This window comes from Anomaloglossus baeobatrachus, chromosome 1 (assembly GCF_048569485.1).
Source record: "Anomaloglossus baeobatrachus isolate aAnoBae1 chromosome 1, aAnoBae1.hap1, whole genome shotgun sequence".
Classification (NCBI taxonomy): domain Eukaryota; kingdom Metazoa; phylum Chordata; class Amphibia; order Anura; family Aromobatidae; genus Anomaloglossus; species Anomaloglossus baeobatrachus.
The window spans coordinates 351,988,203-352,013,162 of NC_134353.1; the positions used below are offsets into that span (position 1 = coordinate 351,988,203).

The 24,960-nt window shown below is 41.0% G+C and overlaps 1 protein-coding gene across 3 annotated transcripts in view; it reads left to right on the top strand.

The window, feature by feature from the left end:
* The window catches only part of ANTXR2 (ANTXR cell adhesion molecule 2), a 356,942-nt gene that overhangs the window by 171,719 nt on the left and 160,263 nt on the right, over nt 1–24,960 (top strand). For all 3 annotated transcript variants that reach the window (XM_075352423.1, XM_075352424.1, XM_075352422.1), the window contains one exon: nt 19,842–19,902. In XM_075352423.1, the coding sequence (XP_075208538.1) occupies nt 19,842–19,902 (61 nt within the window). The remainder of the gene's footprint in view (nt 1–19,841; nt 19,903–24,960) is intronic.

The following is a 24,960-nucleotide window of genomic DNA, read 5'->3' on the forward strand; positions in this document are numbered from 1 at the left end:
TTTTTGTTTTGTTTTTTTTTCCCTTGTTTCCTTTTGGCACGGGCCCGTGCCCACTGGACTGACCCCCATGGGAGGGCTACTGGGGAGTGAGGTGGGTGGCTCTCTTAGCTCAGACGGGTTGGGGAACCTCCCTCTAGGTCTCTCCCTTCCGGGTTGACCCCCCGGGAATCTATGCCTAAGGTTTATGCATTTTGGTTAATGTTCTTAATTCATGTTCATTTCTATGTTTGTCCTTGTCTTCCCCCCTCCCCGATGTTTTTTCCTTATGTGTCCTTTCAGGTACCACCCCTTCTAGAGTCCCTGGGAGCTGCGGCCCTTTGTCGTATGGACCATCTCCTCTGGCCGGCTTCACAGGGGAAGTCATGCCCCCGACGGTATAGGTGTGCCATTAGCTTTTTCTTACTTCTAAGTTTTAGATATGACCCGCATTATCTCTCTTAACGTAAAAGGTCTGAATTCACCCCGTAAGAGGAAATTGCTGCTACAGGAACTGAAAACATCAGGTGCAGACATAGCCTTTATCCAAGAAACACATTTTGTGGAATCAAACACTTTCAAATTTGCGTCCCACCGCTTTCCCATCCATTACTCGGCTTACTCGGGCTCCAAGAGGGGGGGAGTTGCTATTTTAATATCCTCCGGTTGTCCTCTACAAATTACGGGTTCTCACTGCGATCCAGAGGGTAGATATGTGATTCTGGAGGGCCAACTGGGGGGATCCCCGCACATACTGGCCAACATTTATGCACCTAATGAATGGCAGATACGCTTTCTTAAGAAAATACTCGATCTGATAGGCGGACTGGCACCGGCCTCTACGGTGTTGGGGGGAGACTTTAACATCCCTTTTTCGGAGGTGGCCGACAGACTCTCTGTGGGTGGACACCCTCCATCGGGTGCTTTGAAAAATTTGTCCCGGGACTTTCGTAGGCTCATTAGATCAGGGGCTTTATACGACGCTTGGAGGGTGGACCACCCGGGAGAGAAGGCCTTTTCCTTCTACTCGCATCCGCATCAGACGCACACCAGAATAGACTATTTTTTCATTGACTCACAGCTGCTGGGGCGTCTTGAGACTGAGGGTGGAAATGGGATCCATTACGTGGTCAGACCATTCCCCACTCATAATGGACTTCAAGAAAGATGGTCCTCGACCTAGGCCTCAGCATTGGCGCCTTAATGAATCTCTGATCAAAAATCCCGACACTAGGGCCTTTTTAAATAAGCAACTGGTCGAATTCTTTCAGTTGAACACGGGCACGGTCACGTCGCCGGCAACACTCTGGGAAGCTCACAAGGCAGTGATGAGGGGACTATGCATTAGAGAGGGCGCAGGGCTAAAAAGAATGCCACAAGCCAGCGGGACTCTATAACGGCCCATCTTAAGCTACAGGAGGGGAGACTGGCGGCTGCCCCATCACTGACTATTCTTAGGAGAGTCATCAGCCTTAGGGAAAAGTTGAGAGACTTGGCAATTGGCAGAGCAGAAAAATTGCTAACCTTTTCCAAACAAAGATACTATGAAAGGAGTAATAAGGCTCATACCTTACTCGCCAGGCAGCTTAAGGAGCGCGCTACATCCTCATGCCCTCAGGCTCTGCGCGACGAAAAGGGCACTATCCACTATCACCCCGCTTCAATAGCTGACATTTTTTTCAATTACTACAACAAGCTTTATAACCTTCCGGTTCCCCCGGGCATGGCTTCGCGCGGGGCTGGGGCACTTGGGGACTATTTTTCGGCCCTTGAGCTCCCTTCACTGCCTTGCGGAGCAGCCGCGGCTTTGAATGAAGAGATTACTACAGAGGAACTGGAGCAAGTTCTGGAAGCCCTGCCTGGCGGGAAGTCACCGGGCCCGGACGGCTTTACTTATTTTTATTACAAGGTGTTTGCGGCGGAGCTCCTCCCACACATGGCCGCCTTGTTTAACTCTTTCCTTCAGGGTGACCCTATCCCTCCATCCATGCTACACTCCCATTTAATCCTCCTGCCCAAGCCACCCAGGGACCCATTGGACTGTGCTAATTATAGACCAATAGCCCTTTTGAACTCCGATTTAAAGATGTTCACCAAGCTCTTGGCGGCCAGGCTTAATCGATGGTTGCCCCAACTCGTGTATAAAGACCAGGTGGGTTTTGTCCCTTGCCGTCAGGGGGGGGACAACACCAGGAAGGTCATAGACCTGGTGGATGTGGCAAATCGGACGAAGCAACAGGCGTTGGTGTTGAGTCTAGATGCAGAGAAGGCTTTTGACCGCCTTGCGTGGCCTTTTCTCTTCAAGACAATGGAGGTCTTTGGGATCTCGGGTGGCTTTATGCGGGCCTTGAAGTCCCTGTATAGCGCTCCTACGGCCTCTATCAAACTCCCCCTCCACATCTCTAAGCCTTTTCTCATCTCCAATGGCACCAGGCAGGGGTGCCCCCTGTCCCCCCTCCTTTTTGCGCTATGCATAGAGCCCCTCGCGGCCTCGGTCAGGAGCAACCCAGACATCTCGGGGGTCCTGGTCAGGAATAAACCGTTTAAAATCTCACTTTTTGCCGACGATGTGCTCATTACACTTACTAACATCCATGTGTCCCTTCCAATTTTAATGTGCACCTTGGGTAGGTACGGGAGCCTTTCGGGGTATAAGATCAACTCTAGCAAAACGGAGGCAATGCCCTTGAATCTCGACCCGGTGGCCCTGGATTACCTGCGTTTGAATTTTAAGTTTCGTTGGAAGACAGATGCGGTCAAGTACCTGGGGGTTAACCTCACATCTACTTATGATTCCCTCTATAACCTTAACTTCCCCCCCCTTTTCCGAGAGCTGAGAACTCTTTTGAGCAAGTGGTTGCCCCTCCCTCTTTCGTGGATGGGGCGCATTGCGGCGGTTAAAATGAGCTTGCTCCCAAAATTATTATATTTCTTTGAAACCCTCCCAGTTAAGGTACCAATAAGGAGCTGAAGTCCCTTCAGGCGGCTATCCTTAGATTTATTTGGTGTAACAAACGTCATAGGGTGGCCAGGGAGGTGTTGATGGCTCGGAGAAACAGGGGGGGGCTTTCTGTCCCGGACATCCTAAAATACTATTGGGCGGCCCATCTTAGGAGGATTCCCTGTTGGGTGTCCCTTTGGGCATACAACAGGTGGACTGAGATTGAAAAACTTTGGCTGGCGCCTATACATCCAAACGCGCTCCTGTGGCCCCCGGCCCGGTGTGATTCGCCCCCCCCTCTTCTTGGACCGATGCAGTTCACTAGGGACCTCTGGGCATTTTGCATTAGAAGATTTCCTTTGGCATCCCCCTGCTCCCCTCTGGTGTCCTTCATATACCAACCCTTGCTCCCAAGCAGTCTGGAGTCGGACATGGTGCACCCCTGGCTCAAGGCAGGTCTATTCAGATTTGCAGACATTATAGATGGAAGTACAATGCAGATCCATTCCTTTGAGTACCTTAGAGATAAATTCTCTCTCTCTAATCGAGAGTTTTTCCAATATCTGCAGATCAGAGACTTGGCTGGCTCCTTGTTTGGCAGGGCAGGGGCCTCGATTCCCACAGATTTTGAGAAAATTTGCAGAAGGGGCACTGATACTAAGGGGCTGATTTCGGAAATTTACATTTTGCTTTCTGATTCACGGGAGGGGCCCGAGGGGTCTTTTCCATACATGCGGAAATGGGAGTCTCTATTGGGAAGGCGGATACTTCCTCAGGAATGGGCAGCAATCTGGGGAAACGCCGCCAAGACGTCAATATGCACACTATATAAGGAAAATATCTATAAAATTTTGCTATTTTGGTACCACACTCCAGATTTCCTTCATGGCATAGACCCCTCCATACCGGCTTGTTGCTGGAGATGCGGGGGAGGCAGGGGCACCATTCTGCACATATTCTGGTCCTGTCCAGGGATAGTCCCCTTCTGGGAGCGGGTTAGAGGGTTGATCCATAAAGTACTATATATAGAGGTTGATCTTGATCCCCTGATCTATGTTCTGGGTCTTGGGAATGGGGGATTGGGAAAAACGGCCTCTAAGCTTTTGTCTCACATCCTTACGGCGGCCAGATGCTTAATTGCAAAGAATTGGAGGCAGCCAGGGACACCCTCACTCCAGAGCCTCAAGTATAGATTACTGGACGTTAGACGCATGGAACATCTCACGGCACTATTGCATGACACAGTTGACCGCTTCCAGGCCGTGTGGGCACCATGGGACTACTTTGCGGGACAGGAGGATCTGTGAGACTGAGGCCTATGGGTCCTATGGAAGGAGCATGGACTCTTGAAACCCTTCCCTCTTCCCTCCTATTTCTCCTCTCCCCTCCTAACCCTCCTCACCTGTCCTGTCATTGTTTGTCTAGGTTCGATAAGAATTGTGAATTTTATGTTTTATTTTATGTATGAAAAACGTAAATTGAAAATCTCAATAAAAATTCAAAGTTTAAAAAAAAAAAAAAATCAGGTTTTTGTGTAAAATGTAATTCATTCCAGATCACAATCTTTATTTGAAAAGTATATGGAAATTTTGCAATTTTCACATTGGCTGTTGGGAGTATTCTAGGCTCACACTTTGTGTTCTTTCAGGAAATCCACAGTATACTAGCATCAATAGGCTCGATGTGACCATATGTTTTGTATTGAAGCATTTACAGATCTTGAGTTGGGAATAGGAGCATTGAGATTTGTAATATCACATTGTTAATAGTGGATATAATGTTATCAATGTACAGAGATGCTAACTGTTATTTTAATCTTGCCTCTCATGATAAGGCAACTAAAATATTTGCTTTATGGCAATATTTTCTGCTTCCATTATAAATGTTCTCTGTCAGTATACCGTTGTGGCTTTCAGGGTTGGCATCATTGAAATTGTTCTTGAAAATTAAGTTTTTCTCCCAGAAAATTGTTGTAGTTACACGTTTTGTTATACACATATTTATTTCATTTGTGTGCTTTGAAACAACACACAAAAAAATGAGAAAAAAAGGCAACTTGGACATAATTTCACACAATACTCCAAAAATGGGCCGGACAAAATTGTTGGCACCCTCAACTTAATATTTGGTTGCAAATCCTTTGGAATAAATAACTGCAATTGCTTCTTATATCCATAAATAAGCTTCTTACACCTCTCAGCTGGAATTTTGGACCACTCTTCTTTTGAAAACTGCTCCAGGTCTCTCATATTTGAAGGGCGCTTTCTCCCAACAACAATTTTAAGATCTCTCTACATGCGTTCAATGGAATTTAGATAAAGACTCATTGCTGGCTACTTCAAAACTCTCCAGCATTTGGTTCCATCCTTCTCTGTATGCTTCTTGAGGCCTATTTGAGGTCATTGTCCTGCTGGAAATCCCATGATCTAAGACTCAAACCCAGCTTTTGTGAGACTGAGCACTACATTGTGACCCCAAATCCTTTGGTAATCTTCAGATTTCATGATACCTTGCAGCAGTCAAGTGACCCTGTGCCAGAGGCAGCAAAACAATCCCAAAACATCTTTGAACCTCCACCATACTTGACTGAAGGTATTGTGTTCTTTTCTTTTTAGGTTTTATTGCATTTTGATAAATAGTAGAACCATGTGTGTGGCAACTCAGCATCACTAAGGTATTTCTTGTCCACTTGTGTGGGGGTGAACTATTCTTAATTATGCCAGATGTATTGTTCCTGTGTTCAGTGAGTCAGGGGACATGGGCCATTATTTCATGTGGAACTGTCCAGTGCAATTTTTGTATGATAACTTGTGGAATGCCTGCTGATTGCAGATTGCATTAGCCCCCTGCAATGTACTAGTGTGCATCATCTGGAGAACAATTAAACTAGCAAACAGTAAGAGAACAGTCATGATTATCTCCCTCCAATCCTGTGGGACACAATGCCCTGAAATGGGAGCTGAGGGATATAAATGGTGCCTGCTCCTATCACCAGTGATTAGCACATGACTTTAGCCTAGGGACCAGGATTCCAGCTAGTGGATTAAAGAACTGCTCCACTACCCAACACTGAGTCCATAAATTAATTTGGAGAACCCAAGTTGGGACTATCCACTCACCTGGCCACATAACTTGCTATTCTCTGTTGGCTTTCTAAGCTTGCTGCTATTTCCTATGTGGGTGCCGACCAAACGTGGGGTGCTGTTAGCTGGGGTGGTTTGCCTGGATGCCCAAAATCTCGGAGGTTCTAGTTCCTAGACAGGTCAGTGGAAGGATGAGACTCTTGAGTCATTTGCACCGTCTTATTTCCTTGCTGGGAATGTACTATATTTGATTGCTCTTGGGAATTCAGTAAAGTCTTATGTGAGTGTTGTAACCTCACTCTGTGTTGTCTAAGTAGTGTTCTGCCCATGGGGATAGAGTACAGGTGTTAAGTGGAATGAGCCCAGGTCCATACGGCCTTTCTAAAGACAACCAGGCCAGCGGATAAGAGCACCCCTCACCCCTGTGTCTGTACAATGTGCTTTACCAGAAATCTTTATCTTGGTCTCATCTGTCTACAAGATGCTTTCACAGAAGGATTTTGGCTTACTCACGTACAAACAGCAGTCTAGCTTTTTTATGTCTTTTTTTCAGCAATGGGATCATTCATTCAAATGTCAATGGACAGTTTACGCTGATACGGATACACCATGAGCCTGCAAGAAAGCTTAAATTTCTTTGAAACTTGATTGGGGTAACTTATCCACCATCCGGACTATCCTGTGTTTGAGAATTTTCACCATTTTTTTCTCAGCCATCCACTTATAGGGAGATTAGCTACAGTGTCATGGGTTGTGAACTTCTTGGCTATGTTGCACACTGTGGACAAAGGAACATCAAGATCTCTGGAGATGGGCTTGTAATCTTAATATTGTTGATACAATTTTGGTTTTCAAGTTAGTTGCTCATAGACATAGCCATGGATACCTAAGCTGTAATAGGTATTTGCTATTATTATTATTATAATTATTATTATTACTCCTATTACAAATTAAGATAGGATCTTGGAGATTGGAATACTCCTTTAAGCCTCTGTGTAATGTCCTCTCATCTTGATGCTGCACATAATCCCTATCCCCTTGCAAATGGTGCTGTGAGTTTTACTCATCCTTTCCTGCTGTTATCTCTCTCATTGACCTTACAACTTCTGAAAGGAAGTCAGAGCGTACAAAACTAATAAGCAGAAAATTGTCCAAGAGTTGTGCCTGCTTTGGTAAGAAAATAGTTGGACTTTATCAGTGAATACTATTCTCAAAAGCTTTAAAATTTAGACTCCTAGAAAATATATAGAAATGCAGTCTCTTTCTTATAAGTTATTTCTTACTTATTTGGCACAGTTTCAGAAATAAACTGGATTCTACATGCAAGTGATCTCGTCTGTGCAGTTTCTGAGTTGCAGTTCACATAACTTACTTTGCACACAGCTCTGTGGTTCTAGTAATCATCAGGTTTGGCATTATTTGGAATACCACCAATTAGACATTGATGGCATCTACCAGCTGCAGTTCGAAACCCGGAAATCCAAATTACTCCGTGTGTGGTTCTACAGTGTTGTTACAATCATTGGGGTTCACCTACCAATTGGCAACGATGAGGTATCATAGAATTATGCCTTCATTGTCTTTATTTGGATAACTTTTTTAAGTAATAAAACCCAGTTACATCAGCTTGTCAACTTCTTGCCAAGTGTATACTATGCAGATGTGAAGATTATACTCGTAACCTAGATTAGTAATGTTTTGGGGGAAAAACTGTTCTAAAAATGTAATTAGGTGTGTGTGTTTGCTTAAAGAGGAGGTTCGCTGCAATGTATAGTGGCCACATCCATTTAAAGCCGTGAAAGAAATCTTTTTCCAAATACCTTCTGTTTCCAATTGTGCCTTTGCATGGCACTATGGCTGTTCGCTCATTCTACACCACGTGACCCCCGGCTGCAGCTGCCTCTGATGTCCGGTGATGTCAGGTCAACTTCCGGAATTGGAAGTTGACCAGGCATCATTGAGGTGGGACCCAGTCTCACTGAGTAACTGGGCTGTGAGCGCAGTTTCACCGAATGTCAGAGCCCTGTATCGCGCGTGTGGCTGTGACGTGGACCACCTCTTTAGTATTTTGATGGTCCTTTGTCTAATGAAATAAGTTAAGTACTAAGTGCTAAGTACTCATTGTTCACGTTCTAGAAAGAAGAATTTGTTCTGATGATTAAAATGAAGTGGATAGTGGTATCTGCCTTTAATATGTCAATTTTCACTTTTGAATTGGCAGGAACTAGACATCATTCTGTGGATCTCCAGGAGGAATGATAAAATCTTTTTAGTGCTCAATAAATAGACTGGATGTAAGATTCCAAGTAGTCTGAGACTTAGCTATATTATTTTTATGCATGAAAAAGTACATCGTGGGTATCACGATCAATAACTTTTAAGAACATTGTTGTATTCATAGAATATTATGTATTGTAGAACAAAGAGAGGGTTCATTTCATTAATAGTTTTACAGACTATTATGTGTTTCCTGTGTGGAGCCCCTGCGGCAGGGATTGATTTGGGAAGATGTGTTCTTGGAATACATAGCATGTTTATTTTGAGGAACAACATGTATTTTCAGAGTTGAATACAATTCATTTTCTCTGTCTACATTACCTGTCAATTATGTTACATTTGATGGCCGTGAGATGCATTTTCCAGAAAGCTTAGATGTATTTCCTGCCTGAGGCTTACATTAAATTCTGTTGTGGTCTGTTCTACTTCCTTTTTAAGCTTTTCACCACTGAGAGATGTTTGTTGTTGGATCTATGTTACATGCTTGTCAGTAAATTTTTTCAGTGTATACTTTTATAATCTGTTAGTCACCACACAATGGTTGGATGGATCAGATAGTGGAGTATAAGGATAACATAATAATTATTGCTTTAATATAAAGAGTGCATACTCATCAAAAGTGTGCAATAAATTGAAAATGTCACAAAGCCAATTCTCATGGTACATTTCCCGATGGTTTACCATTAGCATGCATGACTATGAAGTGCTTCATTCAAGTACACCACATTGAGAAAGGGACAGTGTCCAATACATTTTTTGGGGTTCCAGTAATCAAACTCTCATATATAGACAGAAAAATAACTTGACACTGATAAAAGTACCGTATTTTTCGTTTTATAAGATGCACCGGATTATAAGATGCACCCCAAATTCAGAGCAAAGAAACTTAAAAAAAAATGGGGTCCATCTTGTAAGCCAGTGGTGTCTTACCAGAGGAGGCAGGTGGTAGTGGAGAAGTCACAGGAGACAGGGGCAGTGGGTTTCGCAGACACTGTAGCCTGTGCTGGTGCAGCGGCGGAGGCTGGGGCTGCAGCAGAGACTGGGGCTGTGGCAAATGCTGGGGCTGCGGCGAACACTGGGGCTGTGGCAGAGACTGGGATTGCAGTGGAGGCTCGGGATGTGGCGGAGGCACGGGCTGCCGTGCTGGGGCAGCTGCTGCGTCGGTGGCGGGCGGTGAGGGCTTCAAAGAAATGGCACCAGGAGTCAATGCAGATTGAATTCTAGGCTCAATGGCAAGCCGAGATCTCATCTGCGCAAGCGTCACCTCCGGGTGGCGTTATTTGAAGTCCTCACTCTCCGAGCCGCAGCACCAGTTCAGCCACCGAAGACTCTGCACAGCAGCCGCAGCCCCAGCCGCCAGAGACCCCGCACAGCCGCCGGAGACCCCGCACAGCCGCTGCAGACACCGCACAGCTGCCCCAGCAGCAGCCACCAGAGATCCTGCACAACAGCTGCAGGGACTGCACAGCCACCTCAGCGCCATCCGCCGCAGACCCCGCACCATTCGCCTCAGACCGTGCATCATCCACCGCAGTCCCCACACCAGCCACCGCAGGCCCCGCACCAGCCGCCGCAGCCCCAGCACAGCCGCTGCAGCATTCCCCCGGCCTCTTGCGAGCACACACTAACACCCCAGTAAACTACATTCAGATTATAAGATGCACCCATCACTTTCCTCCCAAATGTTTTTGGGGAAAAGTGTGTTTTATAATCCGAAAAATACAGTAATTTCCAAATTGATCATTTTCCTTGAAAAAAACATTTTAAACTAAGGTTGGTCCTGTAATCAGCATCACAGGTGTCTGCAATCTTGTAGTTATTGAGTCAGTCCTGCCTTTTTACAGAGTGAAAAGTAGTCACTGTGCTGTTTGGTATCATTGTGAGTACACAAGGTGTGTGCACGCCACTAATAAGATGTGTTGTACATCTCTTAAAAATTTTGGTATATCTTTTTCCAGCATGACTTTCATTAATGGGCATATGAAAGTTCAGTCTTTATTAATCCTGACCTTATTTTTTTTATCCAGCTAAAAACAGATATGATCTGTAGAGGAGTGGTATTAGTCTAGGAAGAAAAAGGTTTCTGCTATTTTAAAGCGAAGCAGTATCCTTGTAAAATGTTATAATTCACAATCCCAAGAGAATTATTGGAGACATTAGGGTACTCTGAGATGAGCTATTGGAGAACAAGGGTCCCATATAAAGTTTTGCCACATGGACCCTCTAATATTTGTGTGTCTTAAAGAGAAACTCTCATACATTTTTTTGCCACCCCATTTGAGAGTAGGGTAGAGACCCTGACGTAAGTGTAAGGTTTTTTTATTTTTTATAAAATCACGGTTTCATCTGCTGCACATCTATAAGTTCTCTGAATGCTGAGCTCTGTATATCCTTGCCCACACCACTCATTGACAGCTTTCTGTGTAGACTTTTTTATTAGTAGGAGATTATCACAAGAATACTAATAAACCTGCTGCTGCCATCTAGTCCTGTATATTGATGAGCTCTGTATAATGCTGCCCCACCACTGATTGAAAAAAATGTTTTCAGCTTACCTGCTACAGGTATGCTCCAGGGCTTCAGGTGCAAAGTGTCCACCAGACAGGCTGGAAAGATGCAGGCAGTAGGAAAAGGCGGCTTGGGTTTGGCCACAGCACCAGCAAATGGTAAAAGTCAAATTTGTAATTAAACTACATTAAAGAAATACAAAAAACTAAATTGTGTGCATTGGGGCACTAACGCGTTTCGGACCACAAACCAAATATTAAAAACAGTCCTTAGTCATAGGTCATGACTATGACTAAAAACTGTTTTTAATATTTATAGATGGAGCTAAATAAAGGGAAATCCTGGAGAAAAACCTGTTAGAGACTGTCAAAGTCTTGCGAATGAACCTACGTTCAACTTCAAGCAGGACTGTGACCCTAAACAAATGGGCAGAGCTACAACGGAATAGTTTTTATCAATGCATATTCATGTGTGTGAATGGCCCAAAGTCTAGACCTAAATCCCATTGAGAATCTGTGAAGACTTGAAAATTGCTTTTCACAGATTCTGTCTATGCTATCTCACTGATCTACAACTATTTTGCAAAGAAGAATGGGAAAAAAAAATCAGCCTCCAGAAGTGCAAATCTGGTAAAGACATATCGCAAAAAACTTGCAGCAAAAGGTGATTCCACAAAGTATTAACTTAGGGGGTTGAATACAAATGCACGTCACAATTTAAGGATTTAGAGCGGAAGCCGAGGGTCATTAGCATAATGCATCCAATGCTCTTGCATCTGATCTTAAATGCCCGAGTGTCCTTAGCTTCACATCTCTTTATATCTGTTGCTCTGTTACTCTGTAACATCATTATTGTCTATACATGTCCCCTCTGTATAGTAAAGTGCTATGGAATATGTTGGTGTTAGAGTAATAGAAATTATTATTATTATTATTATTAACATTATTATCATTATTATTATTATTATTATTATCATCATTCACATCCTTTTAATCTCTTTGATGCACTCACAGCCTTAAGGGTACTTTACACGCTGTGATATCGGTACCAATATCGCTAGCGAGCGTACCTGCCCCTGTCGGTTGTGCGACACGGGCAAATCTTTGCCCGTGGCGCACAACATCGTTTACACCCGTCACACTACTTGCCTGCCTTGCGACGTCATTGTGACCGGTGAACCGCCTCTTTTCTAAGGGGGCGGTTCGTTCGGCGTCTAGCAACGTCACTAAGTGGCCGCCCAATAGCAGAGGAGGGCCGGAGATGAGCAGGACGAACATCCCGCCCACCTCCTTCCTTCCTCATTGCCGGCGGGACGCAGGTACGGTGAGTTTCCTCGTTCCTGCGGTGTCACACATAGCGATGTGTGCTGCCGCAGGAGCGACAAACAACCTCGCTACTCACCTGTCAACGATTTTTGGTGTTGGAGCGACCTCTCCAATACCAACGATTTTTACCTCTTTTGCGATCGTTTTAGGTCGCTCAGAGGTGTTACATGCTGCGATGTCGCTAATGACGCCGGATGTGCGTCACAAACACCGTGAACCCGACGATATATCGTTAGCGATGTTGCAGCGTGTAAAGCACCCTTTAGTAATGTCAAAGTAACATCCTTATAGAAACAAATGGGAACCACTAGTAGCCAATAGCCCATGTAGTAACAAAACACTGACAGACTTTTCATATTTTGTTTTTTTTTAACTATAAATAAGGTCCAAAAATTATCCCGCTCAGTCATTTGTAATCAAGCAGACCTTTTTGTGCAAACACTGTCTCAAACTGATGGTGTTGCTGTGGCTAATATAAGTTATGGGCTACATATTCCATAACATCAGCTTTGTACCCAGTAAGGGTTCATGCGCACGTAACTGCTGAATATTCTGCAGCGATTTGACAGCACATATGTGCGTCAAATCGCTGCAGAAACACTGCATAATGGATGCAGTTTTTCTGTAAAAAAGAAGCCGATTTCATGCGCTATGGCTGCTGCCCCCACCATAGACAGAGTGGGAGCTGCATCCAAAGCGCACACAATAATTGACATGCTGCTTTTATGAACGCACGGATTTGGGTCAAAATTTTAGCACCCAAATCGCTGTGTTCATAAAAGCATTGTGCGCATGTATCATGCAATCTACATAGATTGTGCAGGGGACGCAGGACACATGCATTTATGCTGCAGTGCTATACGCAGCGTAAATGCATGCAATTACGCAATATGCGCATAAGCCCTAATACTCTTGCCAATTGTGGTAATGCGTTTGGCACTACTGCCCAGATGGCAGTTGCGAATTTTCAAGAGGCTTCTGCTGTGGGTCCTAAGCTATGGTATAGGTTTTTTTTAATCTTTTAAACTAGCCTGTCCATTGCCATTTTTTCTTTTTCTCCTATTATTTGTCAACAGTATAATTAATATTTTAAACCTCAATAATTGAACACTTGCCAAAAAGGATTTAATTATCAATGCTAAGTAGGTAGGTAAATGTACAGAAAGCAAAATGTAACAGCAGTCTGCAGTATATTGAATGTACGGTTATCAAAGACAAGTAAAAAACAAGCGCAGATAAATGTCTACAATTTTTAAACCTTTTCTTATATTTTTTTCAACAAACCTCAATTCCCATTTCCAAAAATGACCAAAAAGTGAGCACATGCAACAAAGCGCTGTATTGGAGTGGATTGTACAGATGTACAATTTCACGAGTAAAGTGGATATGGAAGAAAAATGAAATTGCTTGTGACATACAAGCTTTCTGAAATAGACCTTTGCAGCTAAATGTTACTTTTTAGGGAATTTTCTTTTCTATTCCAAAAAAATAAACAATTATTCCCCATTCACAAAAATAATTGTGCAAGAAATGTAGAATTTCAACACAGTCGGTTTTGGTAACAAAACACACCATTTGATGCTGGTTTCAAAATTTATTTTTGTGTAATAACTATTGATCTGTTTTGCTTCTGGTTTTAGCACGTTATGAATGAAAAAAAAAAAATGTAAAATACCCATTCAAATGCATCAGAACAGATGCCAGCTACACTGTGTCCCTGATCAATCATAGTCAATATGGCACTTCTAGCTCTGAAACGGGCTTTACATGCTACGATATTTCTAGCAATTGCTAGCGATATCGTACGCAAAAGCACCCGCCCCCGTCGTGTGTGCGATTCGTGTGATCGCTGCCTCAGCGAACATTATCGCTACGTCAGCGTCACACGCACTTAACTGGTCGGCGGCATCGCTGTGACTGCCGAACAATCCCTCCCTCAAAGGGGAGGGACATTTGGCATCACAGCGACGTCACCGCGACGTCACTAAGCGGCCGGCCAATCAAAGCGGAGGGGTGGAGATGAGCGGGACGTAACATCCCGCCCACCTCCTTCCTTCCGCATTGTGGCCGGCGGCAGGTAAGGAGACGTTCCTCGCTCCTGCGGTGTCACGCACAGCGATGTGTGCTGCCGCATGATTGAGGAACAACATCGATAATCAACCATTACCGATTTTTGGTTTTGGGACGACCTCTCCATGGTGAACGATTTTCACCATTTTTGAGGTCGCTTAAAGTCGCAGGTACGTGTCACACACTGCGATATCGGTAATGACGCCGGATGTGCGTCACTAACAACGTGACCCCGATGATAAAACATTAACGATATCGTAGCATGTAAAGCCCGCTTTACTCCTCCTATCCATTGAATCTGTATATTATTCACAAACTACTACTTTTGTCTTCTTCATTGCTGCAGTATTATTTTCTAGAGTATTTGTCCTATATTTTAGGGCTTTGTCTTTCTAATTATGTTGCTGAGCTGTGACATAACTATATCAAATCCACCTAAAATAGCTGTTTCATTCCCTACTTTGGCTTTTATACAGTGTAAGATAGACTCTCTTGATTGGCTGGGCAAGGCATTATGGGAAAGCCCATGTAGTTGCATCTGAGGTCATATCATGCTTCTGTGGCTGGTGTAATCTACTGTAATGTGTAATAATGCACAAATAGTATTGCAGATTGTACAAAAGTCAATCATCTCTTCTTGTTTTTCATTTGTATCTTATTCGTCTTTTAAAAGGAATCTGTCACCAGATTTTTGCCACCTAACCTGAGAGCAGTATACTGTAGAGACAGAGACCCTGATTCCAGCAATGCATCACTTACCGGGCTTCTTAGTGTAGTTTTGATAAAATCACTCTTTTATTAGCAGGAGATTATCATTGGAGGACTACTTGCCTGTAGCCAAGCTCTTTATGACTCTGCCCCATCACATATTGGTAGCTTTCTGTGTACACTATATATGGGCACAAAGCTGCCAATCAGTGGTGGGAGCGGGATTATAGAGCTCCACATTCAAATTATGCTAGATCTACAGCAGAGAAAAAAGTGATTTTATCAAAATGATAACGTAAGTAACACATCACTGTAATCAGGGTCTCTGTCTCTATATTATGCTGCTCTGAGATGAGGCAGCAAAAATCTGGTGACGGATTCCCTTTAATTTGTTTCTTCTTTAAAAAATTTTTTACAGGCGGTCACCTGTTTTTTATTTTTTATGCTCATGATTGTTGTCAGGGTTTGAGGTTTCCATAAATTTTTGGCTGATTCATCAATTGCAACTTTTTAGATGTGTTAACATATTTGTGCAAATGTACTTCAATCTTTTCCCACCAACCAGTCTATTTATATACGCCTGAGTTTCTTGCCAATTTTTTGTGACATTTTATTGCGCAACATTAATCTAAAAAGTAAGAAAAAAAAAAAATGAAAAGCATTTTTTAAGAAATTGGCACAAAACACAAACTTGTCAAGAAATACCACAAGACAAAAAAAAAGAAAAATGGCTTACAAATAAACACAAATAATGAATTTGCTCCATTGTATTTGAAATTCCCTACATGTTACTGGCTGCTGTTGTAACAACCAGTGCTAAAAAGTAGCGCTAATACTATATTATTATTATTATTATTATTATTATTATTATATTAATAATGTGCTGTAGAAGTATTATCCATGCAAATTCTTAAAGGGAACCTGTCAGCAGAAATTTCCCCTAAAACCTCACAGATTCCCCCTCTGCAGCTCGTGGGCTGCATTCTAGAAAGGTCCCTGTTATTATTGGGCCCACTTTCTGACCAAAAAAAAGAGTTTATAAAGAGGTACCTTTTTGGCTTCGGATTCTATAAATCTGACACGGGGGCGGGCAGCCTGATGGCCGTTATTCTGCCCCCTGGTCCTGTATGCCGCCCCCATCGCTGATTTCCATACTTTTGGACGCCGCCCACTGCTCCAGCCATCCCCGCGCATGCCCAGTGCCAGTCTCACGGGACTGAGCACTGTGACTGCTGGTGACGTGTGCGCAGGCAAGTGATTATGGGCGGGACTGTGACTGTTATCAGCAAGTACCCGCCCATAATCTCGTGAGCGCGCAAACCTCTCCAGCGTCACACTGTGCTCAGTGTAGATGCTAGACTGTATGGGCTGCTTCCAGGTATGACATCCCTTTGTCACGTGATAGTATTTTGAACACGCCCCTATCACGTGACAAAGGGACGTCATCCCTGGAAGCAGCCCATACAGTCTAGCATCTACACTGAGCACAGTGTGACGCTGGAGAGGTTTGCGCGCTCACGAGATTATGGGCGGGTACTTGCTGATAACAGTCACAGTCCCGCCCATAATCACTTGCCTGCGCACACGTCACCAGCAGTCACAGTGCTCAGTCCCGTGAGACTGGCACTGGGCATGCGCGGGGATGGCTGGAGCAGTGGGCGGCGTCCAAAAGTATGGAAATCAGCGATGGGGGCGGCATACAGGACCAGGGGGCAGAATAACGGCCATCAGGCTGCCCGCCCCCGTGTCTGATTTATAGAATCCGAAGCCAAAAAGGTACCTCTTTATAAACTCTTTTTTTTGGTCAGAAAGGGGGCACAATAATAACAGGGACCTTTCTAGAATGCAGCCCACGAGCTGCAGAGGGGGAATCTGTTAGGTTTTAGGGGAAATTTCTGCTGACAGGTTCCCTTTAATATATTATAATACTAAAATAAATAAAAACTCATTATTATTATTATTATTAATAATAATAATAATAATAAGGCTTTTTTATTTATTTTAGTAGTATAATATATAAAGAATTTGCATGGATAGCACTTCTACAGCACATTAATAATAATAATAATAATAATAATAATAATAATAAAAAATATTACTCTTCTTATTATTATTATTAATATTTATTATCATTATTATTATTAATAATAATAATAATAATGTGCTCTAGAAGTGCTATCCGTGCAAATTCTTAATATATTATAATACTAAAATAAATTAAAAAGCATTATTATTATTATTATTATTATTATTATTATTATTATTATTATTATTATTATTATTATTTCTATTCTTCTTTTTTTCTTTTTCTTCTTCTTCTTCCTCTTCTTCCTCTTCTTCTTCTTCTTATTATTATTTATTACTATTCTTCTTTTTATTATTATTATTATTATTATTATTAATTACTATTCTTCTTCTTCTTATTATTATTAATAATAATAATAATACTTTTATTATTATTATTATTATTATTATTATTATTAATGTGCTCTAGAAGTGCTATCCATGCAAATTCGTAATATATTATAATCCTAAAATAAATAAAAAAGCATTATTATTATTATTATTATTATTATTATTATTATTTTTTACAACTTGTAATGGATGTTAAACTTTCAGACAATAGAAAATGGGTCATTTATTCTAGACAACATGGAAGTGCTAGCGTTTTACATGTGTGATAGAATAAAAGCTTCGTCTCGGCACTCAGTGTTTACAAGGAACATTGATGACAAGTTTTAGTGGCAATCTTCCATTACAGGACAGTTAGTGTTATTTAATACTCTACTCAATTATTACATTATTCACTAGATATTACTGTACTCTTTTCTAGATGAATGCGTAATAAGCATCTATAATAATGGCACATAATCAATGTTCTTCTGGCACTGCTGACATCGCTCTAGTCCAAGGGTACATTCTTCATTCTCTAGCTGGTTTGTGTTCATTCCCTGCGGTAGCAGCCAGTTTTAAAGCAAGTAGCAATGCATCACCATTCTCATAGACCCCGATAAAGAGGGGAAATAAAACTTAAACGTGTTTCATTTTTATGGGAACATTTTTTTAAGCTGAGTTTTAGTAGCACTTAGCACATACAGGAAGATATTTAGTTGCTTGCTTCATCTGCAAGCCGTTTATCTCTTTTATTGTCAGGATGCATATATTTTATATCGGTTCTCATCCACTTGGAAATTGTTGCAGTATTTACATAGGGCGATGCAGCGTTAAGACTGTTGTTATATTGCTCAGATTGAAACAAAAGTAATATATCTTAAAGGAAAAATAATTATTATTTGCGTTTATCCTATGCAATGTTTGGTTGAATTCTTCATGTGAAGATTTCGAAAAAGTAGACAAACACGAAAAGGAGGTTTCTTATGTTTGCTGCAATTATTTGTAGTTTTCAGGGATAACTTTGCTTTCTGGAAATAAAGGTTATGAGTTATTTAAGGAAAAATTATAGATTTAACCACATGCTTTCTATTTAGAAGTGTAATTCCCATAAGAGCTATTTATGGCTCTGATGGAAATATCTGTGTCTTTGCAATGACACTGAAGATAAGGAGTCCTGAGACTTCTGAATGGTTTTTTATAACTCACATAGAAGTTAAAGGGAATCTGTCAGCAGGTTTTTGCTACCTCATCTGAGAGCAGCATAATGTAAACAAAGAGATCCTGGATCCAACGATGTATCACTTAGATTACTGGGTGAAACGGTTCTGACACAATCAGAATTTTTAGATTTAGTCCTATAGCAGAGTCCAGAGAGTTGTCCCCGCCCACACCAGGCCTCATATAGAGATTGTAAATTAACAGTGAAGTGTCAATCAGAGGAGGAGGAGTGTCGAACTGCCGTGCACAAGACACCTAGTCTGAGCAATGATATATCCTGCTGCTTCAACAAACATAGCAAATAAACAACAGTTCAGGCCTTCACAAAACAGGCATCTCCGAATTTTATGTTTTAACCCTTGGAACATGCTGTCTACAGCTTACATAGCAAAAATCTGCTGACAGATTCCCATTAAGGGAGTTACAAAAAGAGCATAGCAATGTAAGCTACATTGCTTCTGTAATTTGACTGCAGTGATTGAAGGCATTATTTACACAATTTATGAGAATTTTGTACAAAAAAGGTATATTGAAAATATGCAAAAACTAACATCTAAAGTTTTTGCTAAAAATTGTATCTCACCTTTAAAGGGATCCAACCAGCAGGATTTTCATATATAAAGTAAAGCCAGTGCTATACTGGTGCTATGATGCTGGATGTAAGCATACCTTTTGCTCTGAGATTGGATGTTTTATTTCAGAAATATGTGCAAGTAAAGCTCCAGCAATGCACTGCTATTTGATTGACAGGTGCAACAGGAAGGGAATATAATGAAAAGTTTTCTGCTATACTTACAAGTGATACTGTGCACGCAGTGGAATGAACGTCTATTATGGCAACAGGGAGAGGAAGGCCAAGCAGGCAGATAGGAGCGGAAATATATAGCTAGACCTGACCCCCATACTCCCTTCCTGTTGCATCTGTCAATCAAATAGCAGTGCATTGCTGGAACTTTACTTGTACATATTTCTGAAATAAAACATCCAATCTCAGAACAAAAGGTATGCTTACATTCAGCATCCTAGCGCCAGTATAGCACTGGCTTTACTTTATATATGAAAATCCTGATGGTTGGTTCTCTTTTTTAAGTTCTTTTTGGTTATACAGCTATGCATATTACACATGATGGGAAATATGGCAATGCATGCCAGAGCGGAGTGACCAAATTGCTTTTAAGTTTCTTTATGTGCTTCGACCATTAAAAAAAGCTTTGATTAAAAAGGAAAACTACTTCAGTATACTCAGTTTTAGCCAGTAAATGTAAAAAAAAAGATTAAAAAGCGATTTCATGAAAAGATAAAAATACATATATTAACACAAGCACATTTTATTTTCTGTAGATCTTAAAGAAGTCATGCACAGAAATTTTGTATGTGGATCCATCATCAGTTTGTGTTGGCGGTAAGTAAATTGATGTTTATATTACGATTTCCTGACTGCAGGGTGTACTATCTTGCTTTAACTCCAGTCTTCTTGCTTTTTTTAGTATTTGCTTGCGCCACATAAAGTATATCCTCCTTTCCTGGCTATTCTGTCTTATAGCCAGATAAATATTCATGTAAAAATATTTTATGGAAAGTAAGTTGATCTGAAAAAATAAATAAAAGTGTTTGACGATAAGTACCTTAAATGTATTCATAGCAAAAATGCTACATGTCTATTTATTTTTCAGTATTACTTCACCATTCTTTTATTTTCCTATACCCTACAGATACAAGGTTTACTATTCTTAAGGTTTATTGTGGTTTATTGATAGATCAGCGGTTGACAACAATGTAATCTGGAGTCTGGGCTCGAGAAAAAAAAATGGAAACATTTCTGTGTTGTTCATAAAAAAAGTCACAATGCAATGCAAGGCATAAAAATGATCAAAAGTGCATTAAAAACCAAAACAGCTGGGAAGGTGGCAAGTGCAAAGTTAGCTCTATAGTGAGCCATAAACATTCTTCTCAGCCCTTTCATAGGATTCTAGGGCTGGAGCACAGTTATCCCCTTCTAATAGGAAGTCTAAACGAAAACATTTTTTGCGTTATTCCTTTAATTCCTGAAATATAAGACTACGTTCCCACCTAAAGTATTTGATGGGTTTTTAATGTCACAAATTTTCTGCACTAATTAGGTAAATTAGGTTACTTGCTTTTTTCATTGCCTTTTTGAGTGCATTTTTTTTATGTTGACACTGCAATTTTTTCTTTCTATGCCATGCTTTAACCCCTTCACCCCCGGGCGATTTTCCGTTTTTGTTTTTTGCTCCTCTTCTTAGAGAAGAGGAGCAAAAAAGAGCCGTAACTTTTTTATTTTCCGTTAGTCTTGCCATATGAGGGCTTATATTTTGTGGAACGAGTTGCACTTTTAAATGAAATCATGAGTTTTACCATATAGTGTACTGTAAAACAGCAAAAAAAAATCCAAATATGGAAAAATTGCAAAAAAAGTGCAAATTCCATGATTGTTTTTGGGGTATTTTATTCACCTTGTTCGCTATATGGTAAAACTGATGTGTCGGTGTGATGCCTCAGGTCGGTACAAGTTCGTAGATACCAAAAATGTATAGGTTTACTTTTATCTAAGGGGTTAAAAAATTCAGAAGTTTGTCCAAAATAAGTTGCGCACATTTTATGCTATTTTCCACGACTTGTAGCGCTCGCATTTTTTGGGTTATGGGGCTCAGTGGTGGCTTATTTTTTGTGTCTCGAGCTGCTGTTTTTAATGGTACAATTTTTTCACAGACGCTATTTTTTGATTGCCTTTTATTGCATTGTATGCAAAATTTGAAATGACCAACATAATTTTGGCGCTTGGAATTTTATTGCCGCTACGCCGTTCACTAATCAGGTTAATTGATTTTGTATTTTGATAGATCGAGCATTTCTGAATGCGGCAATACTAAATATGTGTATTTTTTTTTTAATTTTTAACCCTTTAATTTTCAATGGAGCGAATGGGGGGATTTGAACTTTTATGTTTTTTTATTTTTAAAAAATATTTAAAACTTTTTTTTTTACTTTTTTATTTTACTAGTTCCCCAGGGAACTATAAGGATTAGCAGTCTGATTGCTTGTACATGTCTGTCCATCAGAACTGCACAGCTCTGATCAGCAGCAATGCTGTTACAGCTGTTACAGCCAGCGCTCTGCTTTACAGAGCGCTGGCTGTAACAGGAACTACGTCATGATAGTGACAGGAGTCACCACATGACCTGTTGTGTGTACCATGGCAACCATCAGCTCCCCGTGATTGCATCACAAAGGCAAAGCCTCCGATAGCAGCAAGGAAAGGCGATTTCCCCTCCGCATCCATTTACATTGCGCTGTCACATATTGGCAGCGTGATCTTAGGGGTAAGCACACGATAGCCGCACATGTCAGCTGTTCAAATCAGCAGACATGTGTGGGGTTCACTGCCGTGCACATTGCATGCATTTAAGTGGAAGTACTTTAAATCATTTTTATCTATATACTGTGGGTCTATTATGACAATAGTATAGAATCTATATGCATAACATAATTGCATGGTAGGGTATTTATAGAGAGAGCGAGGGTGAGCCGACGAGGAACAGGGGGCACCCAGCTAAGTTAGGGTGTTATCCCTCCGTTGGTAGGCAGGGGTCAGATGTAGTGACTCATTAGGGTCACTAGAGGTTGGATATTTATCTTTTGGAAATTGTGACTACATTTTGACCTCTGTCTATATCATATTACATATTATACAGTCGGCTACCCTTGTTTTATCATTTTATATTATCCCTCTGTATTTGTTTCACATTTGAGTTTGTGGATTATTTCACTTGGGTGATTTTAACAATACAGTGGAACCTTGGATTATGAACATAATTGGCTCCAGGAGTGTGCTCTTAAACCAAGTTACTCTTATATCAAAGCAAATTTTCCCATAGGAAATAATTGAAACGCAGACAATTCGTTCCACAACCCACAAATATTTACTGTATTTATACAAACTTATTACAGTAATACAAAATAATGTACAGTATTTGTATACAATCATTACAGTACACTAATACAAAATACTGTGCAGTAAAACACATGTAAAACAAATTAAACTGCACGTTAGCTTACAATAGAATTGTTGGTGTGCGAGAGGTACAGTACAAGCAATGTGCTGCACTGGTTGTCAGTAAGAAAGTACAATACTGTATCAACAAATGCAAAGTGATAGACATACTATATAGTATGTACTGTACTACAATGGTATACTGTATACAGTACACAGTACTTATGGACAGAAAATTACCTCCATAGCTGGTCAGAGCGCGGTAAAAGGGCGGAACCGGAGGTGTGCACGGTTTGGAATTTGCTCTTATTGCAAAGCATTGCTCTTAAACCAAGTTACACATTTGTAAAAAGCTTTGCTTGTTTTGCAAAATGCTCTCAAACCAAGTTACTCTTAATCCAAGGTTCCACTGTATTTAATAAAGATATCTTTTATAGGGATTTGTGTTATACACTTGTAAAAACCTTTTAAAAAACATTCCCAAATTATTCCTTGATTGTTAGCTGTTGTTCACTGCCAGCTCACCGCAGCAGCTGGTGGTGATTACACTGACATGATCTAGATTGTACCCAGTACGTCCAATTTTGGTAAGAAGTTAAATTAAGTTGTTTTGTTTTTGATGCTTCGCAGTGTTTGGCTTTGACAAACCTTTATTGATACAGTCATGTGTGGATTACAAATGGATTGAAATTGACATGTGGCGTATTTAAAAAATGCACTGCAGCCAGTTTATGTCTTGGGAAGGCTCAGACAGAGGTGTTTGAGGTAATCAATAGATGTAACATAACTCATAAATGTCCCTCTTAAAAGGATGGTCTGAAGTCCAAGGTAATTTAACTCCTAAATCCCTATCTATTTGATGCCATAATCTAAACTATTTTCTAATATATTTGAATTAAAAATTGCCTGTTCTTCCAAACTGCAATAACTATTTTTCTATTTTTTCCCACTTCCTCTTTGATGATGCTTCGCTTAATAATCCCAGTGCATACTGGATACTTAACCTTTGTCCGGCTGAATAGGTACAATTGTAACTATTCTGTTTTAAAATTGCAATACATTTTTTTCCCAAAAGCCGTAGAGGGCTGAAATTTCGTGAAATCTCTGCAGTTTTGGTCCAGAATATATTGGCCAAATTTCAATAAAATATCTCCACCTCCTTCCGAGATAAGGGGTCACTGTTAACGTTGTAAAATTATGCAGCCTGACGAAGGTTAAATAAAGCGTCATCAGGGGGCAGAGACTGCAGTCACTAGCTCAGCCTCTGCCCCCTCCCTAAAATGAAATGTCATCAGTGATGCTTATTTCATGTGCTATGCTCATCCCTGGATGCTGTGCACTGTGCGATGTGCATAATGACTGCGTACACTCAGTTTCCGGTTCAGATCAACAGTTATGAGCCGGCAACAGAGCACATTGTCAGAATACCTGCATGCACAGACCAGCACCACCCCCTCAAGTAACATCACTGGCCTGACAACTAGCTTTGTTGCCAGCTTATTATTGCTGATCTGAGTCGGCAACAGGGTGCGCTGTCATTGTGCACATTATACAGTGCACAGCGTTCAGGGACCAGACCAGTCCCTGAAATTAGTATCACTGGTGACACTTCATTTCAGGGAAGGGGCAGAGGCTGTGGCAGTGATGCTTTCTTTAAGTATCCCAGCATGCACGGGGATTCTCATATGAAGCATTATCAATAGATAGTGATTTAGGAGGAAAATTACCTTGGACATTGGATCAGCGTTTTAAAGAAAACCTTAGAAAGCACGGCAAAATGTTACAGCTGCTAATGTAATTTTATTATTATGCTGCTCTTCTTGTTTTTTTACATTAATAAAAATCTAGCCCGATAAATCAATCACTGGTGTATTGTATACAGAAACCACTCTAGTCTCCACAGCAGGAATAGCGCAGCAGCATCGATGCCAGAGGAGAAACTTTTTTCATGAAGAGCAAGATAGATAACTGAATGTCACTAGTCTTTTGGAAGCTATAGGACACAACATGCTAGCCATTTTTGCAGTTATGTTTCAAGCATGTTTATATGAAGATCAATTGTTCAAATGTACACAAATGTAAAAGTAAATTAAGTCTTTGGATGTCCTTTTTCTCATGACTATTTTTGCAAAAGCTCACATACCGTAGCTTTTAACCCTTTCCCAACTATCTTGTGACAATAGGTGCTGCAGATCTGAAGTCTGCAGTGACATCTTTTGACGTTACCTCATTTAAGCCACAATCACGTTATGTATGTGGTAAGTATTTTACCTCAGTATTTGTAGACAAAACCAAAAAGTATAATAGAAACATGTCACCACTTCTGTATTTTTTACTCACTCCTGGTATTGGCTACAAATACTGAGGTAAAATACTTACCAAATTCTGATTGACCAAATACTGATTGTGTAATTGTGGCCTTATACACATACTCTTTCTTCAGTACTA